The following is a 27,855-nucleotide window of genomic DNA, read 5'->3' on the forward strand; positions in this document are numbered from 1 at the left end:
TGGAGGGAGGGGCTTAAATTCAGGGGGTGGAGCTAATCCAATTAGAAGGTCCGGTCCAGGGCTCTGGGCCAAGTGTTAGAGTCCTTCGGCGGTTCAGGGGGCGGTGCTAATGGCTCGGGGGCGGGAATAGAACTTTGGCTCCCACACGACTTGGGGGCGGAGCTAAAAGGCCCGTGGGTGGGTCTAGAGCTAATAAACAAGGGCTAAGGACTGGGCTAGAATCAGTTCAGGGAGGACCTAGTGGATACCTGAGAGGGTTTGAAGCTCTTCTGTCGGGCCCTGGTCTTGCGAGAGGGCTTCTGGGAGATTCAGTAAAAAATTGAGGAGATGGAATGGGGGCTAGAGGAGTGTCTTCCTCCTCCCCATTCTCCGCTCAAAGCTGGGGGCATCGCTTCGGGCTGGGAAGCTGAGAAAGCCCTGCCCCTTTCAGTCGTCTGCATTCCTATTGGCGGAGGAGCCTGCGCGACAGACTCTCATTGGTTCCGAACAGGCGAGGAGGGGGTCTAGAGAGAAAGCACTCAGGTTGTGGGCTGGACCAGACAGTACCTAGGGGGACCCCGGCGCAGCCAATCCAGGCCTAAAGATTCTGTTGCGGGGGACTGGCAGACGGTGTCCCGAGCCCCTTTTCTGGACATCCTGGGGGATGACCCCGGTGCCAGGCCCGGCGCCGGCCGCCTGATGCCCGGCGGGCCGAGCTGGGGATGCTGGAACGAAAGGCGTTGCTATGGCAACGGGAGGCAGGGCCTGGGGGGGGGGACCGGGCCCGGGCTGGGGCCGGGGGGGCCGGCGGAGGCTGTGGCGGGGCGATGGCGGAACGCGGCCCGGCCTTCTGCGGCCTCTACGACACGTCCTCGCTGCTGCAATACTGCAACGGTGAGACCCCCTCCTTAGTTCCGACCCTGGCCTTGACTAGCGCTGGACCCATCTCCTTCTGCCCCAATCTCCTTCTTCCAAGTCTCTGTCCCCTCCCTTGCTGATGATCCCCTTTCTTTCCTTCTGCACGACCCTGACCCTAGAGCAAGGTCCCCATTCCCAAAGCCAGGATCTCCCACCCACTCACCCACTTGGATCTTCCCTTGCTCTGGAGGTGGCTAGAAGAGGGAGGGGGCAGATCCCAAATGAATCTGTGGTTTGGAAGGAGGGAAGGCTTGGGGGACCTCTGGGTCTGGAAATATGCCCTCTGCCTCCCCGCCTCAAGCGTTGGTACCCTCCCCTCTCTCCCTTATGGAGAAACAAACAGATTAGATTAGCGGTAAGGGTGGGATTTGTTGTTGAGTTGAAGGCAGGAGTGTGGGACTGTAGGATGCCAGAGAACTTCTCCATATAGCCCCCAAATCCTAAGGCCGGCCCTCCCACTCCTTAAGACCCCACCCTTCTCCCTAGAAGAAGAGTATGATACCAGAAGGACCATTGTGGGTGTCAGGTCCAGATGAGGGGAGCTGGGGGCAGAGGGGAGGGGAGACATGAGGAGAAGTGGGAAGTGGGGGCTGGTCTTAGCAAAAGAGCTGAGGCCAGGGAAATGGTCAGGAGGGGCCAGACGGCTTGAGTCATGGGGGTTGGGATGGGCAGGCCAAGCCTTCAGAATGATGCTGGCTTTTCTGGGTGGGGGCTGAACTGTCAAGGTAAAATTGCTTCTGTTTCACTCAGGGGACCATCTTCCAGTTTAAAGGTCATTCCTCTGGGAACACTCCCAGATATGGCCAAAGACCATTGGAGTTCAGAGAATCCTGAATGCTCCATTTGTCTTCCTCTGCCCCTCTAAGAGGCAGGATGACAGGGTGTCCAAGCCTGGTTTCTGCACGGAAAGACTGTGTGTCCATGCACAAGTAACTGCAGCCTTCTGGACTGTAGTCTTCTTCTTCTTTCTCTCCTCCTAAAAGGGGTAGACTACAACTACAGGAGTTACCAAGAGCATTATATACCATAAAATAAGTTAATCCTATTTTGGATTTATTGAGCACCTATCATGAGCCAGGAAACATGTTAAGTGTTTTGCATGAGAAGTGCCTAACACATATAAGCTTGCAATAACAGATACCATTTTCTGTAGTAGTATTAATGATAGATAAGAAGGGGCTCAGCATAGGAATTGATTGGGACTCCCTCTCCCCTGCCGCCTGACCCTTTGCCCATGTCCTTGGTTTTCTAAACCCTTCCCTTGTGGGTTCCACCCTGACAGCTCTCTCCCTCTGACCTCTGGAGGCCCCCACCTTTCTCTGCAGGTTCAGGAATGGATCTAGGAAGTACTGGATGGGGGGCAGGGCAGGAGAGGCTGGGCAGGCGATTGGGCCGCAGAGGGAGGGAGGGAGGGGAGGGACTGAGGGCTGCACTGCAGAGACCAGCAGGCAGGCAGGGCGGCCTAGGGACACAGGATGGCAGGTGCGACCTCCACGCCCCGTTCCTGTTTTTGCTATGATCTTGACTTCCAACGGGCTGGGAGCCAGGGTCTCCTCGATTGTGGCCAGCAATGAGTCTGGGTATGAGTGGTCTGGGAAGGGGGGCTACTTAGAATCCCCCACTTCGGGAAAATGGGTGAGGTGGGGGGGAGATGGAGGAGTCATTTGGCTGCATCCTTGGTTTGAAGAGGAGGGGGAGAGCCAAATCAGGTGTGTGAAGTACATAGGCAAAATAAAGAAGGGGTGCAGAGGAGGAGTACTCCAGCTGGGGAAGAGAGGTTGAGGTCATCTGTGCTCATCTCCCTTCCTCTGGTCTCCTGGGTGCCCTGTGTGCTACCTGCAACCCCCAAGTCTGCCACCAGGGCCCGCAGAAGCTCTATCCTTGCAGCTGGAGAACCCCTTGGTGAGGAAGATTGAGGGGGACAAAGCATGACTTTTGGCTTGGAAAGTCTTAGAAACTGTGAGGGAATGTTAGTACCCATAATGGAATATTAATGTCCGTCAGAGAATGTTGAGGATCCGTTCTAGAACGTTGGTGTCATTAGGAGAAGGCTGGTGTCATCCTTGAAATGTTGATATCACTCAGACATTTAGCATCTTAGTCATAGAATCTTTAAACCAGAGCGAGAGGTTCCCGGATTGGTAGAATCTTCGTAGAGAGGAAGGGACTTCCCCAGGGTCACACTTGCAGGGCGCTGTGTTAAAGAGAGGAGGTGAGGAAGGGCGGGAGAGCCGTGGGGATTTCCTTCCCCCTGCGGAGCCCTGTTCCTGGGCCCATCTCCAGGCATCCCCGCTCCAGGTTGCGGGAGAGGTAGGGAGCGTGGCTGGCCCGGTTTAGACCTGAAAGCCAGGAGAGACGCCTCGGGCGTTGGAGCTCCTGGGTGGCCCGGCAGCCGGCGCTCCCCCTCCTTCCAGATGACAATTTGTCGGGCACGAGCGGCATGGAGGTGGACGACCGCGTGTCGGCGCTGGAGCAGCGGCTGCAGCTGCAGGAAGACGAGCTGGCCGTCCTAAAGGCGGCGCTGGCGGATGCGCTGCGTCGCCTGCGGGCATGCGAAGAACAAGGCGCGGCTCTGCGTGCGAGGGGCACACCTAAGGGTCGGGCGCCCCCGCGCCTAGGCACCACCGCCTCGGGTATCCTGGTTAGGCTGGAGGGTTGAGACGGGGAGGGCCCGGCGCCTGGACCTCACACTCACTCTCGTCTGTCCTTCCAACCCCATCGATCCAGTGTGTCAGCTCTTGAAAGGCCTTCCCACCAGAGCACCCCTCAATGGCTCGGGACCCCCGCGGCGCGTGGGCGGCTATGCAACTTCCCCATCTTCCCCCAAGAAGGAGGCGAACTCCGGGCGCAGGTGAGGCACAGCAACCCGAATCCCCAGCCTCTGCCCCACTTTGTGAGATGGAAGATGTTCGTGTAGAGGAGAGATCCAAGTACCCAATTTCCAGTAGAGGGGTGCAGGGAGGCTCAGACCTGCAGGAGGCATTCTCCTGCTGGTCTTACAGGTTCTGACCCAGCACTGTGCTCTTTCCACAGTGGCCGCCGCTACTTGTCACCAGAGCGCCTCGCCTCCGTGCGTCGCGAGGACCCCCGCAGCCGCACCACATCTTCCAGCAGCAATTGCAGCGCCAAAAAGGAAGGGTAAGTATTGGGGCGGGGTCATGTCACCGAAGGTGGGGCCAGAACCCCAGACAGACAGGAGAATGGATGGAGAATTTAGAGTCAAGCTTCCGGTCACGGCCAGGAGATCATAATCTAAAGTGGGGTGAGCTAGTTCAGAACATTGCTTGAGCTGGTTTAGTCAAAATGGAAGGCCTGGAGGGGTGGAGCCAATGTCGAGGGGCGTGGTCCGAGCCTTAGGGACCGAACTGGAACACAGAATGCCTGCTGTCAGGGTCTTCTGGGTGAGCCGGAGAGGAAGTTGGGGAGGAGCCAGGCTCATGGGCGTGACCACTAAGGTAAAAGAGAGTCCCCTTAGAGTCTTGGGGAGGAGTCAGGGCTGACACCCTAGAATTTATGCAGGGAATAGGGGAACCAGAGGGTGGAGTGTGGTTGGAATTTGAGGATGTGGCCAGAGTGATAGCCTGGACGGAATCAGAACCTCGGGTGAGAGAGTCAGAGGGGCTGGGACCAGGTGGGCACCTGCCAGATTTCGGGAGCCCGGCACCTAGTGAAATCAGGGGGAACTGTCAGGTGGAAATAGGCGTGACATGAAAGTTCAGAGAGCCATAGGGGGGGGTGGTCCAACCTCAAGGGGTGGAGCCAACTTGGAGGACTTGAGAGAACTGATCCCTGGGACTGGACCACATGAAAGTGAACGTGGCCAGACTGCCTGGTGGGGCTAGAGGAGAGTGGCTTAGGGGTTGGGGGAAGCTGTCCGTTATCTAGAGATTGAATCAACCCATGGGTAGGGTTGGGAGGAGACGGGTAAGGTCGCAACGTTGGGCGAGATCAATTCTTGAGAGGCGGGGCTATGTTGAAGATTGGGCGGAGTCAAAATCTAAGGGGCGGAGTCACGACGTAGTGGGTGTGGTCAGAGTTTAGAGGCTGGGCTAAGGCAGGACCAGAATTAAAACCCTGAGTTCAATTCCACTGAAATAACTGCAACAGCATTATGTGTTAACTTGGCCTAGTAGAGCACGCCTGTAATTCCAGCTAGGATTACAAGTTCGAGGCCAGCCTCAGCAAACCCTATTTCAAAATCAAAAAAAAAAAAAAAAAAAGGTCTGGGGATGTAGCTCAGTGGTTAAACTCCCCTTGGGCTCAATCCCCAGTATTCCCCCCAAATTGTACTAAACACCACTCCACGTGCTTGCATGAATTAATTAATTTCATCTTCGCATCTGCTCGGGGAGGTGTAAGAACACTGACAACCCCCTCTTTAAACGAGGAACCCGTGCAGATGAGCAATAGGCAACTCAGTCACACCAATAAAAATAGTCAAAACTGGGGTCTGAGTTCAGGCAGGCGCGCTCCAGCGTTCGAGTTCTCAACCATTCTCCCTCACCCTCAAAAAAGAGGCTGGTATCGGGACTCCACAGGTCGGGATGTGGGACCCGGCGGCACCCGCGGGCTCCAGGGGTCGGCCGCGGAGGGCGGGGCAGGGTGCGGCGGCGCGGGCGCCTCCTAGGGCCGGAAGCGGCGGAGCCCGACCCGGCTCCACCCCCGGCCCCGAAGCTCCGCCAGCCGCCGCCATGAGTAGCTTTGGAGCCGGGTGAGACCCTCTCGCAGACCCCCTCCTCCCCGCGCTCCTGGGGCTTGGATCCCAGGCTGACCCTATCCCTGGGCCGCAGGTCCGAGCGCCTCACCCCTTTCGCCCGCCCACAGAGCGAGTGTGGAGACACGCCCCTTCCCTGCTTCTCTCGCTGCTTGAAGTTTGGGGAGATGGAGGGCTGGGGGTGGGGAGAGCTGGGGAGCACCGTGCTGTTTAAAAGGGAGGGGTCCCTGGTGACTCCCCTCTTCCAGGATTGCGTCCCTGCCACTTCGTGCTGTGTGATCTTTGGCGATCACTGCCTCTCTGGGCCTGTGTCTTAGGCTCTGCAAGATCAACCGAGCAAAGCACACGGCCTGCAGAGAGGCAGCGCTCCCCGTTATTCGTCAGAGACCTCCAGCGAGCCGTGGGTGGGGGAGTAGCTCCTGATCTTTTCTGACCTGCCTACAAAAACAATTTTTTCTTCTTTTCTGCGTCCTTTCCTGACAGCAAAACCAAAGAAGTTATCTTCAGCGTGGGTGAGTGGCCAGAGCAGGAGGGGATTGCAGGGTGGCAGGCCAGAGCTGGAGGTCATGGGACCTGGCTCCTGGGTCTTTGCTTCTCTGGCCTCAGTTTCTCCACCAAAGGGGGTGGGAATAAGACTGGGGATGCTGTCCACCCTGACCTCTGGGGGTGTCTTGGCAGAGGATGGCTCCGTCAAAATGTTCCTGAGAGGCCGCCCTGTGCTCATGCTAATCCCGGACGACCAGGCACCCACCTACAGCCTGGACACCCGCTCAGAGCTGCCACCATGCCGGTTCAAGCTGGATTGGGTGTATCCTTTGGCTTTAACCCCTCTCTGGGTGCTAGGCGCCATCAGGGGGAGACAGAAGGCTCCGTTGGTGAAGGACTTCGGCACTTCAGTGGGACAGAGGGACAACAGTATTGAAACTGGGGCTTCCCAGGCCTCTGTAGCTGGGGGTGAGGAAGACCATGGCACCCAAGAGCAGAGGAAAGCAGGTCAGCCCAAAAGGACCTTTTCCGGTTCATTAGGATGGCAAATGTTTGCTAAGTGCTTTCCAGATGTTGGATCCTCTTCTACCTGTGGGGCAGGGCTTCTAAGTGCGGAGACAGAAGAGAACTCAGAAATCATGGATTAAATAAATAAGATCATTTCACTTAGGAATAAAAGTTGGGGACGCCATAACCTGGGGTCCTGTGGGGGGAGCACTGGGGGCTTCTCCGTGGCAGAAAGTACATTTGAGCTGAGAGCTGTACACAGGTCCAGGCAGAGGCCTCAGTAGGTGAAGGACTTTGGCCATCGGGACCTTGATGTGTTTGAGAAACATAAAACGCTGGGAATGGACAGGAGCCTGGCTTTGGAGCCTGGTAGGAAATGGTTCAAATCCCAGCCCTGCCCTGGCTGGCTGTGAGACCCTGGATAAGTCGTCTTACCTCTCAGTGCTTCAGTTGCCTCTTCTGGAAAATAGGTTTCACCATCTCAGATTTATAGGACTGAAGTAATGTGGAAAAGTGCTGAGCTCATAGTTTGTGCCCTCTACACAGCGGTTGGTAAAATAATAGCTAGTCTTTATCAATCCCTTGTTGCATGACAGGCAAGGTTCTAAGTTCGCCCATGTATAAACACACTGGAGAAGATTTTTACAACTGGTGGCCCCAAGAGGGGACCACAGGCCTGTCCTGGGAAGTCAGAGCAGGTCTGAAGCAAGCGCTCTGACTCTGGGCCTGGAGTTTTTTCCAAAGAGCCCAGGGGCTTAGAATCCATGCTCCAGGAACCCAGTTCCTGCCTCCTTCTCCATGGGCCTCGGTTTCCTTTCCAGAGGCCTCTGGGTGCCCACAGACTTCTGCAGACAGCTGGAAATACCCCCAGGAATGCGGCCAAACCGTCCCGTCAGGAGGACTTGACAGACTTGAAAGTTGGCTAAGACTACAGGAGTCACTGTGGACCTCAGCTTGCCCGACTCCGTGATGACTGCAGGCAGAGCGGCTTCTATGGGGCCAGGATGTGTGCTCATTTTGAACATCTAGTACAGAAGGTTGGGGACACAGCAGTGACCACTAACAGTGGCCACCTGCCCTGCTGGAATTCACAGTCCAGTGGGGAATGAACTTATTGGCAGTGACAACCCAGAGTGCCCGAGCCCTGATGAGGTAAGGACAGAGGGAGTCAGCCTGGAGCCAGGGAGGGCTTCCCGGAGGAGGAAGTACAGATGTGAACAGAACAGCCCTGTCTCAGTGCCATGGGCCTCCCTGGACAGTTATGACATAAACCAGATTGTCACCAAGTGCGGTGAGTCCAGCGAGGACCTGAGCCAGAGAGCAGCTCCAAGGAGGTGATAGCCGCGAAGGCTGTGGAAGAGTGGACCAGGCAAGGGAAAGGTTAATGCCCGGGCCTGGAGGGCAGGAGGTCATGACTTTGGCATTTTAAGGAACTCCAAGGTCAGAGAGCAAGGAAGGCAGCAGCCCTGAGGAGACTGGGAGGGGCCCTGGGAGACCACAGTCTTCAACAGGGGGAGACAGTGAACTCATGGTTGTCCACAGGGTGCCAGGTCCTGACCTGGGCACAGCGGACACTCAGTGAGCAACACAGACAGATCTCAGCCCTCCTGGAGAGTCACTCTAGATGATGATGTGGAGTGCAGAGTGCATTGGAGATGGGGAGAGGGTGGGTGGCGTTGCAGGAAGACCCTCTGTAGGAGCTGACGGTTGAGCTGAGACTGAGGGGACGGAGAACTGAAGGAGAAGGGTACCCAGGTTGTGGGATCGGCAAGTGCAAAGGTCCTGAGGTGAGAACAGGGAAGAAGCTAGTGTGAGTGGAACTGGGCATGTGGGAGGGGAGCAAGGAATTGGGGCCCAACTGAGCCAGGCCTGGACCTTTTTTTTTTTTTTTTTATACTGGGGATTGACCCCAGGGGTGCTTGACCACTGAGCCACATGGCCAGCCCTTTGTATTTGAGACAGAGCCTTGCTAGGTTGCTTAGGGTCTTGCTAAATTGCTGATACTGGCCCCAAACTTGTGATCCTCTTACCTCAGTCTCCCAAACCACTGGGATTACAGGCGTGTGCTGCCGTGCCTGGCTGTTATGGGTTTCCATAGGATTCCTGTTGTGGATTCAGGGGGGTGGCTCTTTATTTTCCATGCGCCAGTTGCTACAAACTTGGTGACTTAAAATAACAGAAAAAAAATTTTTTTTTTTTTTCTGACAGTTCTAGAGCCCAGAGTCCAAAATCAAGGTGTTGGCAGGGGGCCCACACCCCTTCCAGAAGGTTTGGGAAAAATCTGTCCCTTGTTACCTCTTGGCTTCAGGTGGCTGCCAGCCATCCTTGGGCTCCTGGGCTTGTAGCCTCCTCACCTCAACCTCATCTTCACGTTGCTGCCTTCCACCCCCTCCCCCATATCTCTGTTTTCCCCTCTGTGCCTTACAAGGACACTTGTTGGATTTAAGGTCCACCTAACACCCAGATGATCTCATCCAGAAATACCTAATTACATCTGCAAAGACCCATTTTTCCATATAAGGTCATAATCACAGGTTCCAGGGGCTAAACACCGGGCCTATTTTTTGGGGGGAGACCATCATTGAGCTCATTGCAGGGGTGGGAGTGGAGGCAGGAGAACCAGATCCCGCTGACCCTGGGTCGGGGCCAGCACACGGCGCATGCGCTCCTTAACAGGCTAAGCTATGGCTACCGTGGCCGCGACTGCAGGGCCAACCTTCACCTGCTGCCCACGGGGGAGATCGTGTACTTCGTGGCCTCTGTGGCCGTGCTGTACAGCGTGGAGGAGCAGAGGCAGCGGCACTACCTGGGACACAATGACGACATCAAATGGTGAGCGGCTAGGGGCCCAGCCCCACCCGCTCCTGGGCCTCTTTCCACACCGCTGCCTCCTGCCTCTGCGGAGTGGGGCCTGGCAGAGCCATTCTGCAAGCTGCCAGCGGCCCTGAGGCAGGTTTCAGTGGAGAAATGTAGATGGATGATTAATATTTCAAGGGTGGGTGACTTCATTCAATGTCTGGATTTTTTTTTTTCTCTTCTTTTGAAAAGCCCAAACTGATACAGCGGTTGGAGGTTTGGAGCCGGAGGCAGCCCCCTTAAATCTTCGTGTTTTCCTGGCCACTATTTTTAGTCTGGACCTGAGCCCCCTGGGGCATTGGAGTTACAGACTCAGGCCTGAGTCTCCCTTCTAATATCCCTTTATTGCTTTTGAAGGACTAAATCAATGTTTATCGACTACATAACTCAATTAACTAGTTTGCGGAATGCGTAGCCAGGCATGGTGACTGTGGCCTGCTGCAGGAGGGTCCTGGTCCCTGGGAGCCCTTATGTCTGTCCATTTGTCCCCTCTCCCCTCAGCCTGGCTGTCCACCCGGATATGGTCACCATCGCCACAGGACAGGTGGCAGGCACTACCAAGGAGGGGAAGGTAATGGAGCCCAGGGAGCCAGGGGGAGAGAGGGTGGGACACAGCCAGGGCCCCCAGGTAACAGGCCTCTCTCTCTACCCTGCAGCTGCTGCCACCCCATGTGCGCATCTGGGACTCGGTATCCCTGTCCACCTTACACGTGCTGGGCCTGGGGGTGTTTGACCGAGCTGTGTGCTGTGTGGGCTTCTCCAAATCTGTAAGTCCTTGGCCCACCCTGAGCCACCTCAAGGGCAGGTCAAGGGCCTGTACCTTCCTGCCTGCTCCCTGCCCCATGGGCCTAGCCCCCAGTATGATGTCCCCGAGGTGGGCCACAAATGCCAGTCTCTGGGACCCAGAGGCTGTCCAGTTCCCTATCTTTAGGCAAGCACGCAGCCTGGTTTGCTGCAGACCCTCGGCGTCTCCCCGTAGATCAGGTGGTGCCTGTTCTCATTCTCTGGAGGATCTGACCTCTTGGCCATTTTGGGCCTAGTGTGGCTCCTTGGTGCCCAGATAAGCCCAGAAAGCAAGAGTAAGCCCTGAGGAATTTGTTGAGCAACTGGACATTCCCGTAATGCCCAAACATGTGAGGGATGGACTTTTTTAAAGTCATATTTTACATTTTTATCATAACTTTCAGAAGCATTGCTCTGCGATGGACTGGGGAGTGAAAAACAAGCCTTCCCCCCACAGATAGGTTAAGGAGCTCGGGATCACAGCTACAGATTTCTTGAGGCCCAAGGACACATTTCAAAGTTTCAGAACAGAAAAGCTCTACTGAGGCCAAAGCATGACTGGGGGGTAGAGGGAAGACCCCAAAACTCTATGCAACTCTGTCAGTGCAAAATTAACAAGAGGTACAGAAAAAACCGACTTATACCAACCGTCCTAATGGTTGGATTTCACACATGTAAAGTCCTGCCGTTTGCAAACACACTTTAGATGGTATCAGCCAGGAGTCCCTGCTCTGCATGCGGGCTGCAGGGAAATCCAAGCTAGGGACGAGTCATTTCAAAAGGCCAATTATAAAAACCCTTTGAGGGACTGAGTGGCAGAGCACTTGCCCAGTGTGCAGGAGGCCCTGGGTTCAATCTGCAACACCACAAAGATAATTTTCGGGTCCCTAATGGGGGAGTATTTTAGTGTGTCTCATGCATGGGCCGGGGCCTTTGAGAGTCTAAAACAGGCCTGCGAATGCCCCAGGGTCACCCTGACCTGCCTGTACCCCTCTGTAGAATGGAGGCAGCCTGCTGTGTGCTGTGGACGAGTCCAACGATCACATGCTCTCCGTGTGGGACTGGGCCAAGGAGGCCAAGGTGGTGGATAGCAAGGTGGGGAGACCATTACCCCCTCCCCTGGGGTGCCCCTAGGGGACATGTCCATCCTGGGAGTTAGGACTTTGGCATCAGGTAAATTTATGTCTAAGGCCTGACTTTGCCATTTGCTGGTCATGTGACTTTGAGCAAGGGACTTCCCCTCTTTGAGCCTCAGTGGCCTCATCTGTAGAATGGAGATAAAGGTAGCGTCCTCCTCCCAGGGCCCTAGTGAGGAAGTTGGGACACTGTGTGGGTGGAGCAGGCCCCCACAGAGGGCAGTATGAGATGGCCCCCGACTAGGAGAGGTCCTGTCGTGCCCAAGATGGACCTTGATTGGCATCTGTGGGCAATGCCTATTTTGTAGGTGACTCATGACAGGGAGAGAGATACTTGCCCATGGTTACCTGCCCAGGTTGGGGGCAGGAAAACTGGGTTCAAGATTGGGCTTGCTGCCTGGGGAAGGCGATATGGTCGAGAGGCTGAGCTCTGGAGTCAGCCTGAGTGAGTTGGATTCCAGACACATATCTAGCTGTGCGGCATTAGGCAAGCAGCTTGCCCTCTCTGATCCTCATGTCTTCATCTGTAATGGGGGCTGGGGTGCTAGTAGATCTTGTCCCCCAGAGTGCTCTGAGGATTGAATGAGTTAGTGGATGGAGCTTAGAAAAGTGCTTAGTTCAGGGCAGAGGCTCTCAAAGTGTCAGCCAGGAAGATGAGAATGCTTCTCGGCCTGGTCCTGCCTCCTGCACTTGAGTTTGCCATACAGGGAAGGTATGGGCAAGTGGGTATGCACCGCACAGCCCTCACAGCTGTGTGGGGAGCTCCTGTGGGGGTGGGATGGTTCCCCTGGAGGCTGTGAGATGTTCATTCGGAGTCTTCCCCACCCCACAAAGTGCTCCAACGAGGCTGTGCTGGTGGCCACCTTCCACCCCACCGACCCCAGCCTGCTTATCACCTGCGGGAAATCCCACGTCTACTTCTGGACCCTGGAGGGCGGCAGCCTGAGCAAGCGGCAGGGCCTCTTTGAGGTGAGTGCCAGGGGTGCAGGGACCAGCTGGCCCTGAGAGGCAGGCAGGGTACCCAGGCAGACACCCCAACAGCCCCGAGGGTCCCAGAGGCTTGGAAGTTCAGGGATGCTGAGCTCTTGCAGGAGGGGTCTCCAGACCATGGCGGGTGGGGTGGGGGCTGTTAACGCTGGAGCCATGAGGATTCAATGGGACAGAGAACATAATGGCTCCTAGGGGACAGTAAATGCTCCATAAACGGGTCCTACCCTGATCTTTATGGATGGAGCTGAGACTGAGCAGGAAGCAGAAGGCCCGGGGTGGGGGGGAGGATGGGGGGCCAGAGGGAGCACTCTGAGGACATCGGGCACAGCTGGAGACGTGGAGAAGGTGGGCAGAGGCAAGAGGGGACCCAGAGGAGGCAGGACAGGCAGGAGGCCGGACAGATTGCAGACAGAGATGGGGAGACCGGTCAGGGAGCGGAATGGGAGGCAGGAAGGGGCCAGGTGCACAAGGGAGTCCATGCGGTCATTACTCCAGAGACCTGAGCACTTCCAGGTGGGCGATGGGATACCCCGCCCGGGATCGCACACCCAGAAGCATAGTGGGGACCCCGGGGACCGCAGTTCTGGATGTAGGTGACCTCCCTGCCTCAGCCACGCTCTGACACCTCCCCCTCTTTCTCCCCCTTAGAAACACGAGAAACCAAAGTACGTGTTGTGCGTGACCTTTTTGGAGGGTGGTGACGTGGTCACTGGAGACTCCGGGGGGAACCTCTATGTCTGGGGCAAAGGTCAGTATCACACCATCTGTGTGGTCCCCAACCCGGTTCCCCGTCACCCTGTGCTCTGCCTCCTTTCTTTAACCCTGCTCATGGGGAATGAGCGACATGGTGGGGGGAAGCCTTTCCTTCCAGTCCAGCGCCCTCCAAGGCTCAGCCCCGAGAGCCCACCTCCAGGAAATCTCACAGATTCCCCCGGCCTCGTCCTCCGAAAATCCCATATGAGGGGCCAAGTCTGAACCTTGAACTCAGTTGTAGATGGAGGCGTGAATGGATGCACCAGTGGGTGGGTGGATGGGTGGGTGCACAGAGGCTTTGTCCCAGTCTGCGGATCAGTGGATGAATGAAGGGGTCGTCCCAGGGAACGAGTGGAAGGATGAGTAGGTGCGTCTATGGACCGACTCGAAAGGCGGGTGCTTGGGAGTCCACGGCCATATCACCCCGAATGCGCCTGATCCTGTCTGAACATTCAGATAAATGAGTGGCCCTCGCGCTAGTGGACAGGCGTGTTAATGAGTGACTTGGCCTCCTCCCAGACGGTGTGTCTGTAAAATGGTGCAGGAATGTGTGGGTGCCTGGATGGCCGTTCAGCCCTTGGACGAGGGTGTTGAAGCAGAGATTGTTCCGGGGCAGGGGATGTGGCACAGTGGGACGGCGCTTGCCTGGAACTCTCAAGGCCTCGGTTCCACGCCAGAACCACAAAAACAAGAACAAAATAAGAGTGTAGATGTTCCAGGGGGCAAGGTGCTATCCGCCTGTAACCTCAGCCACCTGGGAGGCTGAAATGGGAGGATTTTTTGGGGAGGATGGGGTAGGGATTGAACCCAGGGCCTCTTAACCACTGAGCCACACCCCAGCCCTTTTTAGGTTTATTTTGGGCAGGTCTTACCAACTTGTCCAGGCTGGCTTGGAACTCACGATCCTCCAACCTCAGCCTCCCAAGTAGCTGGGATTACAGGTGTGCATCACTGTGCCTGGTCAAAAAAAATTTTAATTAATCAATGAGTTGTCCTGGTCAGGGTTCAAGGGGTGAATGAAAGTTTGTCTGGCTAAATGGGTGAACAAAAGAATGAATGGGTTATCACTGTCAGTGGAAAACATGACAGAAGCAAGTTTTTGGCCTGGGTGCATTTGCTTTTCCATACATTATACTTTTCATTTAGGACTGTACTGAAAACTATTCACATTTCACAGATGAAAACAATAGGCTCAGAGAAGTGCAGCGACCCAGCAGATGGCCGAGCTGGGCAGCCAGGGCACTTGGTCTCTAAGGTTCCTCCCTTTTCTATTCCATCTGTCACTCTGCTCTGCTCTTGGCCTATAGGAGATAGGCCTGAACCAGGCATTGCTCTGTGACCTTGGGTAAAGTGTTTTCCTCTCTGAGCTTCAGATTGCCTGTCTGTAAGCCAACTGAGAGACAAGGATTATCTTCAAGTGCCACTTCTGCTGACTTGGGGGTGCTTGGTCCCTGGTGCGGTTACCCCATCAGGGCTGTGCAACGGGAGGGAAGTTGGTTTAGGAGCTGGGACAGCCTGGGTTCAGGTCCCAGAGGAGTAGTGTGCACTCTGTGTGGCCTTGGGAGAGTCATATCCTCCTAGGACTCAGTTGCTGCCTCTATAAAATGGGTACAATACCACTACCTCCCTATAGCGTTATTCTGAATTTCCCAATGGAGTCTGGTACATCCGCACACCCCCAGGCCCATCACTAGGCCTGTCCTGCAGAGATTCCAAGTTGATGGATGGGTGGAAGAGGAGACACCCCTGAGGCTTGGGGGACAGGGAAGAGCTGGGTGTCCTTCCTTCCCCACCACAGCCTCCTCCCTGGTCTCAAGCCTTACCCCCTCCAGTTCAGATTGTTCCAGAAGCAAATGCAAAATGTGACCTGCCTCCCCTCCAGGGCTCCCTCACGCTCTGCCCTGCCTCCTCCTATCCCTGTCCTGATGCTCTGGCTTTTGTGGGTATGCGCAGTCACGCCAGACTTCTCCCAGGTCCCTAGATAGTGCCTGCTCTCGCTGCTCTCTGCCTTCATAACACAAGGCTGCTCTTCCCGTCTGGAACGTTTCTTTTGTCCCAGCAACTTCCACTCAGCCTTGAGGTCTTTGCTCAGCCAGCACTAACCAGTCCACTGATTGGCAGTGGGTCCGTCTCCGCTACTGAACTGAGATGGGAACTGGGTGGGTGAGGGGTGGATGGGTAGCTCAGTAGGCAGACCGGCGGCTGGATGGATGAGAATGAAGGATGGAGGGAGGGTAGAAGGAAGGGTGGATGGACAGGTAGACGGATCAGTGATGACGAGGTGGGAGGTGGGTCAATGCGTAGATGGTGGCTAGGTGGTTGGATGGACAGACGGGCAGATAGGCGAGTGGATGACAGCGGGTAGGCACCAGAGTCCACGGGCGGCAGGTGGGTTGTGGGTGGTGGTGGGGGGGGGGATGGAAAGCTGGAGAACTGGCGGGAGTTCTTTAAGTCCCTCTCGGGTCAGCCCAGGGCAGCTTCCCCGCTGCGTCGCCCCTGCAGGTGGAAACCGCATCACACAGGCAGTGCTGGGTGCGCATGATGGCGGCGTGTTCGGGCTCTGCGCCCTGCGGGATGGGACACTGGTGTCCGGAGGGGGCCGCGATCGGCGGCTGGTCCTCTGGGGCTCTGACTACAGCAAGCTGCAGGAGGTGGAGGTGAGGAGGGGGGTGCACGGGGGCGGCGCCGAGGCCACACCGAGCAGGGCTCCTGGCGCAGCATGCCCCCCCCCCATGCGTCCTACGCCATCTGCCCACTCAGGTCCCTGAGGACTTCGGCCCTGTGCGCACCGTGGCAGAAGGCCGGGGGGACACGCTGTACGTGGGGACCACCCGCAACTCCATCCTGCAGGGCTCCCTGCACACCGGCTTCTCTCTGCTCGTGCAGGTGAGCGCCTCCCTCCGCGGCTGCGGCTCTGGTCCTCCCGCCAGTGTCCCCTCATCTGACCGCCCGTCCCTTCTCCTATAGCCTGACAAACTTCACCTACCATCCTTTGACCTGTCCCCCCTCACAAACTCACCCCGCCCTGGCCCTGACCCAGGACTCCCCAGAACCACCTGCGATACAGCTGCCAAAGGTACCCAGCACCCCGACGCAACCGCTGCCACCTGCCCTTTTGATTGGGGTGGCATCTTCCTGTCTGGTTAGTAAGTTCCCTGGCAGTTGTCACACTGTCACAAAGGCCACACACCTGCTGTGGTTCCAGGATGCGGCCCTCCTGGGATCTGATTTCTTCTTGCAGCTCAAATGGCCATTCCTTCCTTTCTGGGGTGCCACACCCCTGCCCCACCCAACTGAAAACCCTCCACCCAGGAGGCAGTATAGTAGAGTGGTTAGGAGCATGAATTCTGGGGGGGACTGCCTGGGTGTGAATCACAGCCCCATTCATTAGCTGTTTGATATTGGACAAGTGAGTAACCTCTCTGTGTGTCTGTAAAATGAGGAGAATAACAGAACCAAATGCATAGGGTTTGGAAGGATTCTGTGAGTCACTTCATATGTAGCATTTAGAATGGTGCCTGACGCAGAGTAAGTGCTCCCAGGGTCTTGACCAACCTTCCTCCTTGTTTAGGGGTCCCCCCATCCTTCACCTATTCCCTGAATTTTCCCACAGATAGTCTAGCTGAAGTCTGTGCTGCTGCATTTAGGTCCCCCTCTGGCCTTGGTTTCCATATGAAGAAAATGAAAGAAAGCAAGGGCTGCAAGAATTTTTCTAGATGTCCCAAGGCCAGAAGGACTCTAGAAACCTCTAATAATACTACTTATGTTAGCTATTATAATTATTAATATGTGTGAATATAACTAATTGTGTGATTATCAATTATCAACCATGTCAATTATTACCATTATGATTATTGTCATCATTAATAACACTTATGTTTTATGTGATTAATAATAATAATAATATAGCTACTCCCATTTCATGGGCTGGGCACAGCTCTGAGCTAGACTTAGTTTTTTTTTTAAGTTGTTTTGTTATTTTAGTTGGACACAATACCTTTATGTTATTCATTCATTTTTATGCGGTGCTGAGAATCAGACCCAGTGCCTTGCACATGCTGGGCAACCACTCTGCCACTGAGCCCCAGCCCAGCCCCATCCATGACCTGAGTGAACTCAGTAACGCCCGCTGTGAGGCACACAGAGATTGGCCCCATTTTACAGAAGATAAAACTGAGACTCAAGGAGAAGTCCCCCCCTCGATGACTGGCTACCAGTTAGTAGGACAGGGCTGAGGTCCCCAGGCTGGGACCTTCCATGAGGCCTGGGCTCTGGGTGGCTCCAGGAGGATTTCAGGAGGCCCTTCCCAGGCCCATGGAGCTGGAGCCCCGGGTGTGTCCAGGGTGGGTGCAGCTGGAGGTGCCAGGCTCTGAGCTCCACTCTCTCCTGCCTCCTGTTGGGCAAAGAGAAAGGTAGAGGCCTGGGAGAAGGGGGCAGGATTCACCCCAAGTCACACTGGGGCAGGAGTCATCTGGTTATGGGGGAAGGTCGTGCTGGGGAAAGGTCTCCCTGAGTCACCTGGACAGGGTGAGCTGCTGGGCTGGTCCAACACTCCTTCCTGGCACCAGGTGTGGGTATGGAAGGCCAGGATCCCAGTCTGCATTGTGCTCTCTCTCTTTCCTGCAGGGCCATGTGGAAGAGCTGTGGGGCCTGGCCACACACCCCACCCGTGCACAGTTTGTGACCTGCGGGCAGGATAAGCTGGTGCATCTGTGGAGCTCAGAGTCTCATCAGCCACTATGGAGCAGGCTCATAGAGGTGAGGGGACAGGGGACCGGATAGACCCTTCTACCAGAACGCCCCATTCCACACCTCATGGCTCAGTGCATTGGGGAGAGACCACACAGGTCTCTTTAAGCGGAGGGTATTTAATGTAGGGATTGGGTGCTTACAGACTCCCTCTGGTGAGGCTGGAGAAGCCAGTTCTGGATGGAATGAAGCCCAGAGCTGACGAAGGGAAACTGGCAACAGTCAGAACAGTGGGGAGTCAGCAGTCATGAGCTCAAGATCATGTTGGGGGCCAGGCCTGGTGGCGCACGCTTGTAATCCAAGCAACTCAGAAGACCTAGGCAGCCAGCCTCAGCAATTTAGCAAGGCTGTAACAACCTAGTGACACCCTGTTTCAAATTTTTAAAAAGGGTTGGGGATGTGGCTCAGTGGTTAGCACTCTTGGGTTCAATCCCTGGTACCAAAAAAAAAGAACTGTCGAGACAGGGGGTGCGGCTCAGTGGTAGAACTCTCGCCTCACCTTCAGTAATCCCTGGGTTCGGTCCCCAGGACTGCAGAACCACACCAGACCAAACCAGGAACATTCTGTCATCACTCCAAGAGCTGGGAAGCTGCCACCAGCCCCCTGCAGCTGGTGACTCCAGAGCTAACCTGTCCTTGATAACCACTGGCCACCCATAGCTATTCCAACTTAAACTGATTAAAAGTGCAAATAAAATTAAACTTAATTCCTTAGTTGCATTAGTCACATTTCAAGAGCTTGGTCACCTCATATGGTTAGTGGCTACCATATTGGAAAGAGCAAGAAAGAACATCTCTGGGGCTGGGATTGTGGCTCAGTGGTAGAGCGCTCGTCTAGCGCGTGCGAGGCCCTGGGTTCGATCCTCAGTACCTCATAAAAATAAATAAATAAAATAACGATATTGTGTCCAATGACAATTAAGAAATAAATATTAAAAAAAAAAAGAACATCTCTGCTGCCACAAGGTCCTTTTGGACTGTATCATGTTAGATCTACTCAGTGCAGGCTAGATTAGCCAAAAACAGATATGCTCTGTTCCTGCCTTTCAGTGTGCTCAAGGCGAGTGACTGCACCTGGGGTATTAGTACAGCAAATCCCATTGCTTTCATGACCCAACTGGTCAGCAGCATGGCAGAAGAAGAACTCTGCCTTCTGCCTTTCAGAACCTGCAAAAATGCAATGGCTTAGCTGGACATGGTGGTTCATACCTGTAATCCAGGGACTCAGGAGGCTGAGGCAGGAGGATCACAAGTTCAAGGCTAGCACCAGCAATTTAGGGAGACCCTCAGAGATTTAGAAAGACCCTATCTCAAAATAAAAAAATAAAGGGCTGGGGTCGTAGCTCAGTGTAGAGTGCTCATCTAGCGTGTGCAAGCCCCTGGGTTCGATCCTCGGTACTACATAAAAATAAATAAATAAAATGAAAGGTATTATGTCCATCTACAACTAAAAAAAATTAAAAATAAAAAGGATATAGCTCTATGGTAAAGCACCCCTGAGGTTCAATCCTCAGACCCCCACAAAAAAAGAGCAATGGATTGTCAGACCCAAATCTCAGCTGAATTCTACCTGCAAATGATTTGGAAACGCCGTTTTTTAGCTCCCTGCCTATGCAGGATGAGAAGACATGAAGAAGGAAGGAGGTCAGCTCACTGTATCCCCAACACTGTCCTGTGAGGCTTTTCTTCTAGAATCCTTCCAGGGTTTCCATGGTCCTGAAAAACTGTGCCCTTAGAACTGCTGGGAGTGGAGGATAACATATGCCCGGTCATTGTTAGGGACGTGTAATATAATCTTCATCTCGGCTATCTTAATCGAGCACCTACTATATGCCAAGCCCTCCCCCAAACCTTTCAGGGCAGTAGGGATGATAGATCCCCACTTAGAAACAGGTTCAGAAAAGCAAAATTACTTGCCCAATGTCATGGTGTAGTTGTAGGCGTAGCTAATCTTGATTGAGAGCTTAGTGTAGGCCATCTTATTTACTAGCTTGCCATTTTAAGGACTTTACAGCTTTTTATAATGATTCTGGAAAGTGTGTATTGGTGATCTCTATTTGCCAGATGAAGAAGTCAAAGCTTGGACAGGGAAAGTTATTTGGTGTCACTCACAGACAGTGTTGGAGTCACAGAGTGAACACAGATCTAACTTGACTCCATGCTGCTTTTTTGCCCATGAATCAACCAAATGTCCCCTAAATAAAAATTAAAAATTATAACAGCCCATGCTGATAAAGATGTGGGGAAACAGGCACTCAGACACAACTGGTGGTAAGCTGATATACTTTTATGGAAGGCAAGTTGGCATTATACATCAAAAACCTTAAAAATATGAGAACCTTTTGTCCTAACAGTCCCACCTCTAGGAACTCACCTAAGGAAGTCTCCTTGGATGAATAAAAGCTCTGGGAATTTAGAACAGGAGGAAAAAAGGATCAGGAGTCAGCAGTGACGGGAGGAATGTTTTCTGCCCGGGCTGCGTGCTCTAGGAAGGGGAATGGTTTCCAGGGCATCTGGCGCAGTGGGTCCTAGAAGGCAGGAAAGGGAGGTGAGAACCCTCATGTCAGGCTGAGGCCACCCGTGGTCGCAGGACTCCAACTCTGAGCCCTGCCTTTTCTCTTCCTTCTCAGGACCCTGCGCGCTCAGCTGGCTTCCATCCCAGTGGCTCTGTCCTAGCGGTGGGCACAGTGACTGGCAGGTAAAGCTGAACATTTGGAGAGGCTTCTCCTGACCGAGAGCCCCACACCCTTATCTTCTACCCAAAGTCCATAGACATGTTAATTAGGCGCTCCCTACATTCTTTTGGAGTCAGCCTTTCCTACATCTCTGCTGGGCCCTCTGATCCCTCCCTGGACCCCACGCATTGCTGTCCCTCTGCACCATCAGCTCACCCCTCCCCTACCATGTCTTCTCCTTAAAGATGGCTGCTGCTGGACACCGAGACCCATGACCTGGTGGCTATCCATACAGATGGCAATGAACAGATCTCAGTGGTCAGCTTCTCCCCAGGTAAGGCGCTGCCCTGGGACCCTGGAGAGGCAGGCCTGGGGACACAGGCTCAGTGTTAGAGAAGCAGGTGGAACAGGTGGAGCCGGTGGAGCCAGTGCCTACTAACTTGGAAGGGATGATAGTGGGTGGGGCCTGGGACTGTCGAGGAGGGGCTGAATCTGGGAGAGGAGGGGGCAGAGCCTGGGTTCCTCCTCATAGCCCCTCCCCTCCCCCAGACGGGGCGTACCTGGCCGTGGGCTCCCACGACAACTTGGTGTACGTGTACACGGTGGACCAGGGTGGCCGCAAGGTCAGCCGCCTGGGCAAGTGCTCGGTGAGTGGGCAGTGGCCCCAGCCTGCGCCGCCACCCCGCCAACAGGGTGCAGAATTAACCACTTTTCTACCCCAAGGGATCACAGCTTCAGCTCTCAACTGACTTTGCCCGGACCACCTCCAGGAGCCTTAGCCCGCCAGCGCACCCCTCCTGTCTTCTGAGCTCTCCCCCTCGTGTGGCCCCGCCCCAAGTCCCGCCCCAAACCCGCCCCCTTTGTGGCCCCGCCCCTCAGTCCTCTGCGAAATGTCTGTGTGGCCCCACCCCCTGCATTCGAAGTCCGCGGATCTAGCTCTGCCCACTTAATCCTAATTGGCGTTGTCTTCTAAGCGCATTTTGTCAGCCCCGCCCATTGGAGTATGGCCCCGCCCACGGCGGTCTGACCCCGCCTCCCACGCTCGGGAGCCCATATCCCTCTCTGGCCCCTTGTGTTCTCACCCTCCCTCTGTATTTTGCCCTTCCTACTCTAATTGTGCCCCCTGTCCCTGGTTCTGCCCTCTCCCTCTCTGACCGCCCCTTGCGTCCCCCACAGGGACACTCCAGTTTTATCACCCACCTGGACTGGGCCCAGGACAGCAGCTGCTTTGTTACCAACTCCGGAGACTACGAGATTCTGTACTGTGAGTTCCCTGGGACCCAGCGTCCTTCCTTCCTCGGCCTGTTGGTTCGCGTGTGTGATTCGCATAGGTCTCCAGCGGGTAGGAGGCGAGTTCTGCGGCGGGTAGGAGGCAGGGGCTTCGGGTCTCTCTCTGGCTGTCATTCAGGGGACGTTGTGATTTGGAACTCAGGAGCCCCTGCATTGGATTTCCTCTCTGATTGGATGGGCAGGTGCAGGTCTTTAAGCAGATGTCCCTGCTCTGGCTTTGAGGGGTCTGAACCCAGAGTCTAGCCCTCGTCCTGTCCAGAGAGGAGGCATGAGCCGGGGACCTTGGCCTGGTCTGAGTGCCCACTGTCTGTGAAGTGGATGGGTTTGGCCACAGTTCTTCTGCCCTGAACACCTCCTAAAATTTCTCCCCAGGGGACCCGGCCACCTGTAGGCAGATCACCAATGCAGACACCATGAGGAATGTGGAATGGGACACAGCTACGTGTGTCCTAGGGTTTGGGGTGTTTGGTAAGTTGTGGAAAAGGAGGGTCCCACTGAGGACAGGAGGCCCAAGAAGCAGGCCAGACTGGTGCTTCCCCTGCCTCCTGTGGGCTACCTCCTTTCCCTTGTGTGGGCAGTGTTTGTGTAAAATGAAAGGGCAGAGTGAGCTGAGACCAGATGGGTGGTAGCCCTGGACCAGAGAGAGCCTCCCCGCCAGCGCTCTGGCCCCCTGTTCATTTAGACCCTGATGCAGTCCATAGGGACTGCCTGAGCACCTGTGGGCTGACCCTGGCCTGGGCAGTGACCGCAGCAGCCTCAGCCCTGCTCTCCTGAGCTCACAATCCAGTGAAGGAGACACACTTGTCTCCAGACGGGGATCACCCGGATTAGGTAGTGCTGCAAACTGAACTGGGGTGGGGCGGTGGCTAGTCTGAGGGGGTTGGAGAGGGCTTCATGGAGGAAGAGACAGTTGAGCTAGGACCTGGAGGATGGAGAGGAGGTGGGAGATGGAGAACAGTCTGTAGGCAGGGCACAGCATGTGCAGAAGCCCAAAGGTGATGGAGAACTTGACACTGGAGAAACACAGGAAGGTAGAGCAGCTAAATCGTTGCGGAGTTCAAGGGGAGCATTGCTGAGGGATGAGGGAGGAGCAGTGGGTGGGGCTGGGCAGAGCCCAGAGGGTCAAGGCTTTCTCCTGAGACCACCAGGGAGCCATGGAAAGATTTTGAGCTTGTAGAGGGACAGAGTCAGATTTGTCCCTTCAAAAGATAATTTGACTCCAATCCTCGATTGCTGCCAGAGGATAAGGGGGTAGAGGATAATGGGGGGGCTGCTGTTCTTGGGAGTCCCTGGCCCCAGCTGACATCTTACCACTGCTCCCCATCTTGTCCAAAGGGATCTGGTCAGAGGGGGCTGATGGCACTGACATCAACGCCGTGGCCCGTTCCCATGATGGCAAGTTGCTGGCTTCGGCTGATGACTTTGGCAAGGTCCACCTGTTCAGCTACCCCTGCTGTCAGCCCCGAGTGAGTCCCTCTGGGTTCCATGGGGCCTGGGGTAGCAAACAGAGTTGGGGGGAAGATTCAGCAGGTTCTGAGTTGCCAAGAATGGCCTCTGAATTTGCTATCCTCTTGCCTCAGCCTCCCATGTAGCTGGGATTAAGGCATGTGTCACCCACCTGGTTAAAGGGCCCTTCTTAACCTGAAAGTCAGTGAACTTTAGGGCTGAAGATGTGGCTCGTTAAGGTTCTGAGCATCTGTAGTTCTGGCATCTTCGGTTCTTTTCTCCTTGTTAACTCAACAAATAATGAGCACCTACTTTGTGCCTGGGCAAAGGGGATATATCACTGAGCAAGACAACACTGTCACAGCCCTTATGAAGCTGACAGCCTAAGTGGCATGATAGTCCCAACATGATGCTCTAGGTTATTTAGATTTCCCAGCAGTCCTAGGACGAGGACCAAACTCCAGCCCCACAGGGCCAAACAGGCAGTGAGAGTGATGGCTTGAGGCCGGGGAGCTGCTTACTCCCCAGTTTTAATGAGAAGCTGGTTCTCTGCAGCTGCATCTTACATGGTTTTAAAAGAGGCCAGAAATCAGGATTTTAATTTGAATTCTCTCAATTTTCCAATAATGTCCACAACTATGTTTCTAAAAACACTGAGTCACATTCAACTCATCCACAAGCCACCAGCAGCTAACCCGTGTCTAATCTAAGACCGGACATCGTTACTTTTTATGTTCACTGGCCCTAAGAAAAAATCTTGTTCCAAAATTTTATTGGGAAATTTTCACACATAAAAGCAGAGAAAATAGAACAGTGATCTCTCCTGGAACTAGTACTCGTGTTCCGCTATTATCAGATTTGGCATAGTTGTTTCTTCTTTTTCTTTTCTTTTTTTTAAACATATTTTTAGTTGTAGATGGGCACAATGCTTTTATTTAATTAATTATATTTTTTTACTTTTTTTAAAAATATTTTTTATTATTATTTTTTTTTAGTTTTAGGTGGACATAATATCTTTATTTTATTTGTATGTGGTGCTGAGAATTGAACCCAGTGCCTCATGCATGCCAGACGAGCGCGCTACCACTTGAGCCACATCCCCAGCCCCAATTTATTTATTTTTAATTGAAGCTGAAGTTTGAACCCAGTGCTTCACACAAGTCAGGCAAGCGCTTCTACCACTGAGCTACAGGCCCTGCCCTGTTTGTTTCTTCTTTTTCTTTCTCCCCCCACAATTTTTTTTTTTTTTTTAGGGATCAAACCCAGAGCCTTGTGTCTGAGGAATACATGTTACACACTGAGCTGAACCCCTGGCCCCAGCATTCATTAATTTCTTTTTTAATACTTTTTTTAGTTGTTAATGGGCCTTTATTTTATTCATTATTTATATGCAGTACTGAGAATGGAACCTAGTGCCTCACACACGTGAGGCAAGTGCCCTCCCCTGAGCCACAATCCCAGCCCCTCATTAATTTCTTTTAATATTTTTTTTAGTTGGAGATGGACACACACCTTTATTTTATTTATTTATTTTTATGTGGTGCTGAGGATCAAACCCAGTGCCTCACATGTGAGAGGCAAGCGCTCTACCACTGAGCCACAATCCCAGCCCTCATTAATTTCTTAATGTAATCAAATACCCAGTTCCATATTAAAATAGTTATCCCATGGGGCTGGGATTGTGGCTCAGTGGTAGATCGCTTGTCTAGCACGTGTGAGGCCCTGGGTTCGATCCTCAGCACCACATAAAAATAAAATAAATACAATAAAGATATTGTGTCCAGTTACAACTAAAAAATAAATATTAAAAAATATTTAAAAATTAAATTAATTAATTAAATAAAATAGTGATCCCAAAATAACATTCCACAGTTTTTTGCTTTGTTTTGTTAAGTTAGTATCCAAGCTGGGTATAGTGGAACTGTAATCACAGCAGCTCTGGAGGCTGAGGCAGAAGGATCACAAGTTCAAGGCCAGCCTCAGCAACTTAGTGAGACCCTGTCTCAAAATAAAAATAAAAGGGGGTGTGTGATGCTGGTAGCTCAGTGGTAGATGCCCTTGGGTTCGATCCCTGGTGCCAGGAATAAAAAAAAAGAAAGAAAATGCTGGCTCCAAACATAGCATTTGCTAGAGTCTTGTTCTCTTTGTGAACAGTCTTCTGTACTCTCATGTTTATTTTTATGCCATTAACTTACTGGAGAAACCAGTATCGTTTCCCATTGATTTCTTATTAAAAAATAAATTAATGAATGCTGGGGCCAGGGGTTTAGCTCAGTGTGTAATTACAGGAAGGGATATTGGTTCTAATTATAGGAAGAGAAAGGGGTTGGGGACAGGAAGACTGCAGGTGGCACTGCCCCCTCTGACTTTTTGTCCACTTCTTCTTCCCCTATAACAGGCTCTCGGCCACAAATATGGTGGACACAGCAGCCATGTGACGAATGTGGCCTTCTTGTGGGATGACAGTGTAGCCCTAACCACAGGGGGGAAGGACACCAGCGTGCTGCAGTGGCGGGTGGTGTGAACCCGGGGTCCCAGGGACGTGGGGCCGGGGTAGAATCAGGTGGCAGGGCTGGGACTCTATTTTCGGGAGATGTCTATTGCCGAGTAGAATAATATATACCCAGAGTTCGTCTATAGCAGAGGGGGTTATGGGGGCGGGGGTGAACTGACAGAAGTCTCTATTTATCGGGGTGGGAAGAGGGGTCACAGTGCTTTGCCGCCATTGGTGTTTGGTTTGAGGTGTTTTTTTAAGTTTATTCTTTTATATCATCCAAAAATAAAGATACATGCACTGAGCCATGGTGTGTCGGTCTGTGTATTTGATGTGCGCATAAATTGTCATGAGTGTGTGTGGGTATTTATTGCACAGTGTGAGTGAAGGACTGTTATTATTTCGGCCTGTATTGGATACAAATGGCAGAAGTCATCTTGCTCTGTCTTGGGCCAAAAAAGAACATGGTTGGCCCACATAGCCAAATAAGGAAGGGCAAGCGTGCCTCTAGATTTCAGAGCGATCAAGTCAGCATTTATCTTTGGGACCAGCATTCTCTCCACAACAGAAACATGGCCCCCAGTAGCTTCTAAGCTGAGATCAACCAGCTTTGAGCCCCAAGTCCAAACTTTCCACGGAGTTACTGTGATTGGCTCATCTAAAGGTCAGTCAATATGGCCCCCAGAGTGGTCTACTGTGAAGGGTTCCTGTTGGGGAAAGAACCAGCCCTGGACATGATTACAGCCTGGTAGGTGAGATTGTCTAAAAACAAGGGAGACTTCCTCTGACCCACAGGGTTGCACTGGGAGACGGAGTTTTTTTTCTAGGAAGTGAGCTAAAGACCAAATAGATGTCTAGGAGATGAGGGGCTAGGATTGTGAGTTGCAAGGAACAGAAACCTGATACCATCCAGCATGACTGATAACAGGAGTTGCCAGATCATGGAACTGCAGAGTCCATGCAGGAGAGGCCCAGATGGATTCAGGGGGCTCAAATGTGATCACTGGGCATCCTCCTCTTGGGGATTTCTCAGCTTGGTATCTGTGCAACCTGGAGCAAGCTTTTTTGTTTTGGTGATGGTCATTGAACCCAGGACTCTCAAATGCTAAATATATGCTTCATCACTGAGCTATACCCACAGCTTCTAGATTTTTTTTACTCAACTTTTTTATTTTTTCATTTTATTTTTGTGTGGACTGGGGATCAAACTCAGGGCTTCACAAATATGCTAGGCAAATGCTCTACCACTAAACTGCTTTCCCAGCCAAAGTTTTTATTTTTTTTTCTCAATACTGGGGTTTGGGGTGGGGGGCTCTACCACTGAAGTACAATTTCAAGCCCCTTTAAATTTTTTTTTTTCTTTTTGGTGGTTGTGGTGCTGGGGATTAAACCCAGGGCCTCAGGCATGCAAGGCAAGCACTCTATTAACTGAGCTATATCCCTAGCCCCCTTTTGCGATTTTGAAACAGGGAGCCAGGTGTGGTGGTACATGTCTGTAATCAGTGGCTGGAGAGGCTGAGGCAAGAGGATCAAGAGTTCAAAGCCAACCTCAGCAGCTTAGCGAGGCACTTAGCCACTCAGTGAGATCCTGTCTCTAAAATAAAATAAAATACAAAAAAGGTCTGGAGATGTGGCTCAGTGGTTAAACAACCCTGGGTTCAATCCCTGGTACCAAAAAAAAAAAAAAAATGTTTTTTTGGAAACAGGATCTACGTAGCTGAGGCGGCCAGGAGGAATTCCCCATCCTCCTGTCTCAGCCACCAGAGTTGCTGGAATTGTAGGTGTGCCACCATGTTTAGTATTACTTTAACTTTCTTTCTTTTTTCTTTTCTTCCTTTTTTTTTTTTTTTTTTTTTTTGGTACCAGGGATTGAATCCAGGGGCACTTAACCACTGAGCAACAACCCCCAAACCCTTTTTGTTTATTTTCAGACAGATCCTCACTGGGTCACTTACAGTCTTGCTAAATTGCTGAGGCTGGCTTTGAACATGGGATTCTCCCATCTCAACTCCCAAAGCTGCTGGGATTACAGGCGTGGGCCACTGGGCCCAGCTCCCGCTTTAACTTTCTATTGGTGTT

General features: G+C 53.2%; 1 protein-coding gene across 3 annotated transcripts; it reads left to right on the forward strand.

The window, feature by feature from the left end:
- The first annotated feature begins 418 nt into the window (after positions 1-418).
- Eml2 (EMAP like 2) lies at positions 419-26,080 on the forward strand. 3 transcript variants are annotated; one of them, XM_046455750.2, is made up of 22 exons: positions 419-873; positions 3,312-3,530; positions 3,625-3,748; positions 3,931-4,035; positions 6,095-6,123; positions 6,290-6,419; positions 9,287-9,436; positions 9,962-10,031; positions 10,117-10,227; positions 11,243-11,338; positions 12,214-12,348; positions 13,018-13,117; positions 15,625-15,779; positions 15,883-16,008; positions 17,749-17,880; positions 20,502-20,569; positions 20,792-20,880; positions 21,096-21,193; positions 21,723-21,810; positions 22,209-22,304; positions 23,172-23,302; positions 25,681-26,080. In XM_046455750.2, exons 1-22 carry the CDS (start codon positions 702-704, stop codon positions 25,804-25,806), a joined length of 2,550 nt encoding a protein of 849 aa, XP_046311706.1. In that variant the 5' UTR covers positions 419-701; the 3' UTR covers positions 25,807-26,080. The 3 variants fall into 3 exon arrangements, with proteins under 3 accessions (XP_046311706.1, XP_046311707.1, XP_046311708.1); XM_046455751.1 differs by lacking the exons at positions 419-873; positions 3,312-3,530; positions 3,625-3,748; positions 3,931-4,035 and adding an exon at positions 5,522-5,608; XM_046455752.2 differs by lacking the exons at positions 419-873; positions 3,312-3,530; positions 3,625-3,748; positions 3,931-4,035 and adding an exon at positions 5,665-5,687.
- Positions 26,081-27,855: the final 1,775 nt, after the last annotated feature.

Source organism: Marmota monax, unplaced genomic scaffold (genome assembly GCF_021218885.2).
Source record: "Marmota monax isolate L192 unplaced genomic scaffold, Marmota_monax_Labrador192_F-V1.1 WCK01_AAM20220418_F8-fsc00149, whole genome shotgun sequence".
Classification (NCBI taxonomy): Eukaryota; Metazoa; Chordata; class Mammalia; order Rodentia; family Sciuridae; genus Marmota; species Marmota monax.

What these genes read in the sequence shown, in the direction of transcription:
- Eml2 (XM_046455750.2), top strand. Translation starts at nt 702, where the DNA reads ATGCTGGAACGAAAGGCGTTGCTATGGCAACGGGAGGCAGGGCCTGGG. An exon ending in CCTAGGCACCACCGCCTCGG is followed by an intron (nt 3,531 to 3,624) that starts GTATCCTGGTTA and finishes CCATCGATCCAG; the next exon opens with TGTGTCAGCTCTTGAAAGGC. An exon ending in AGACTACGAGATTCTGTACT is followed by an intron (nt 21,811 to 22,208) that starts GTGAGTTCCCTG and finishes ATTTCTCCCCAG; the next exon opens with GGGACCCGGCCACCTGTAGG.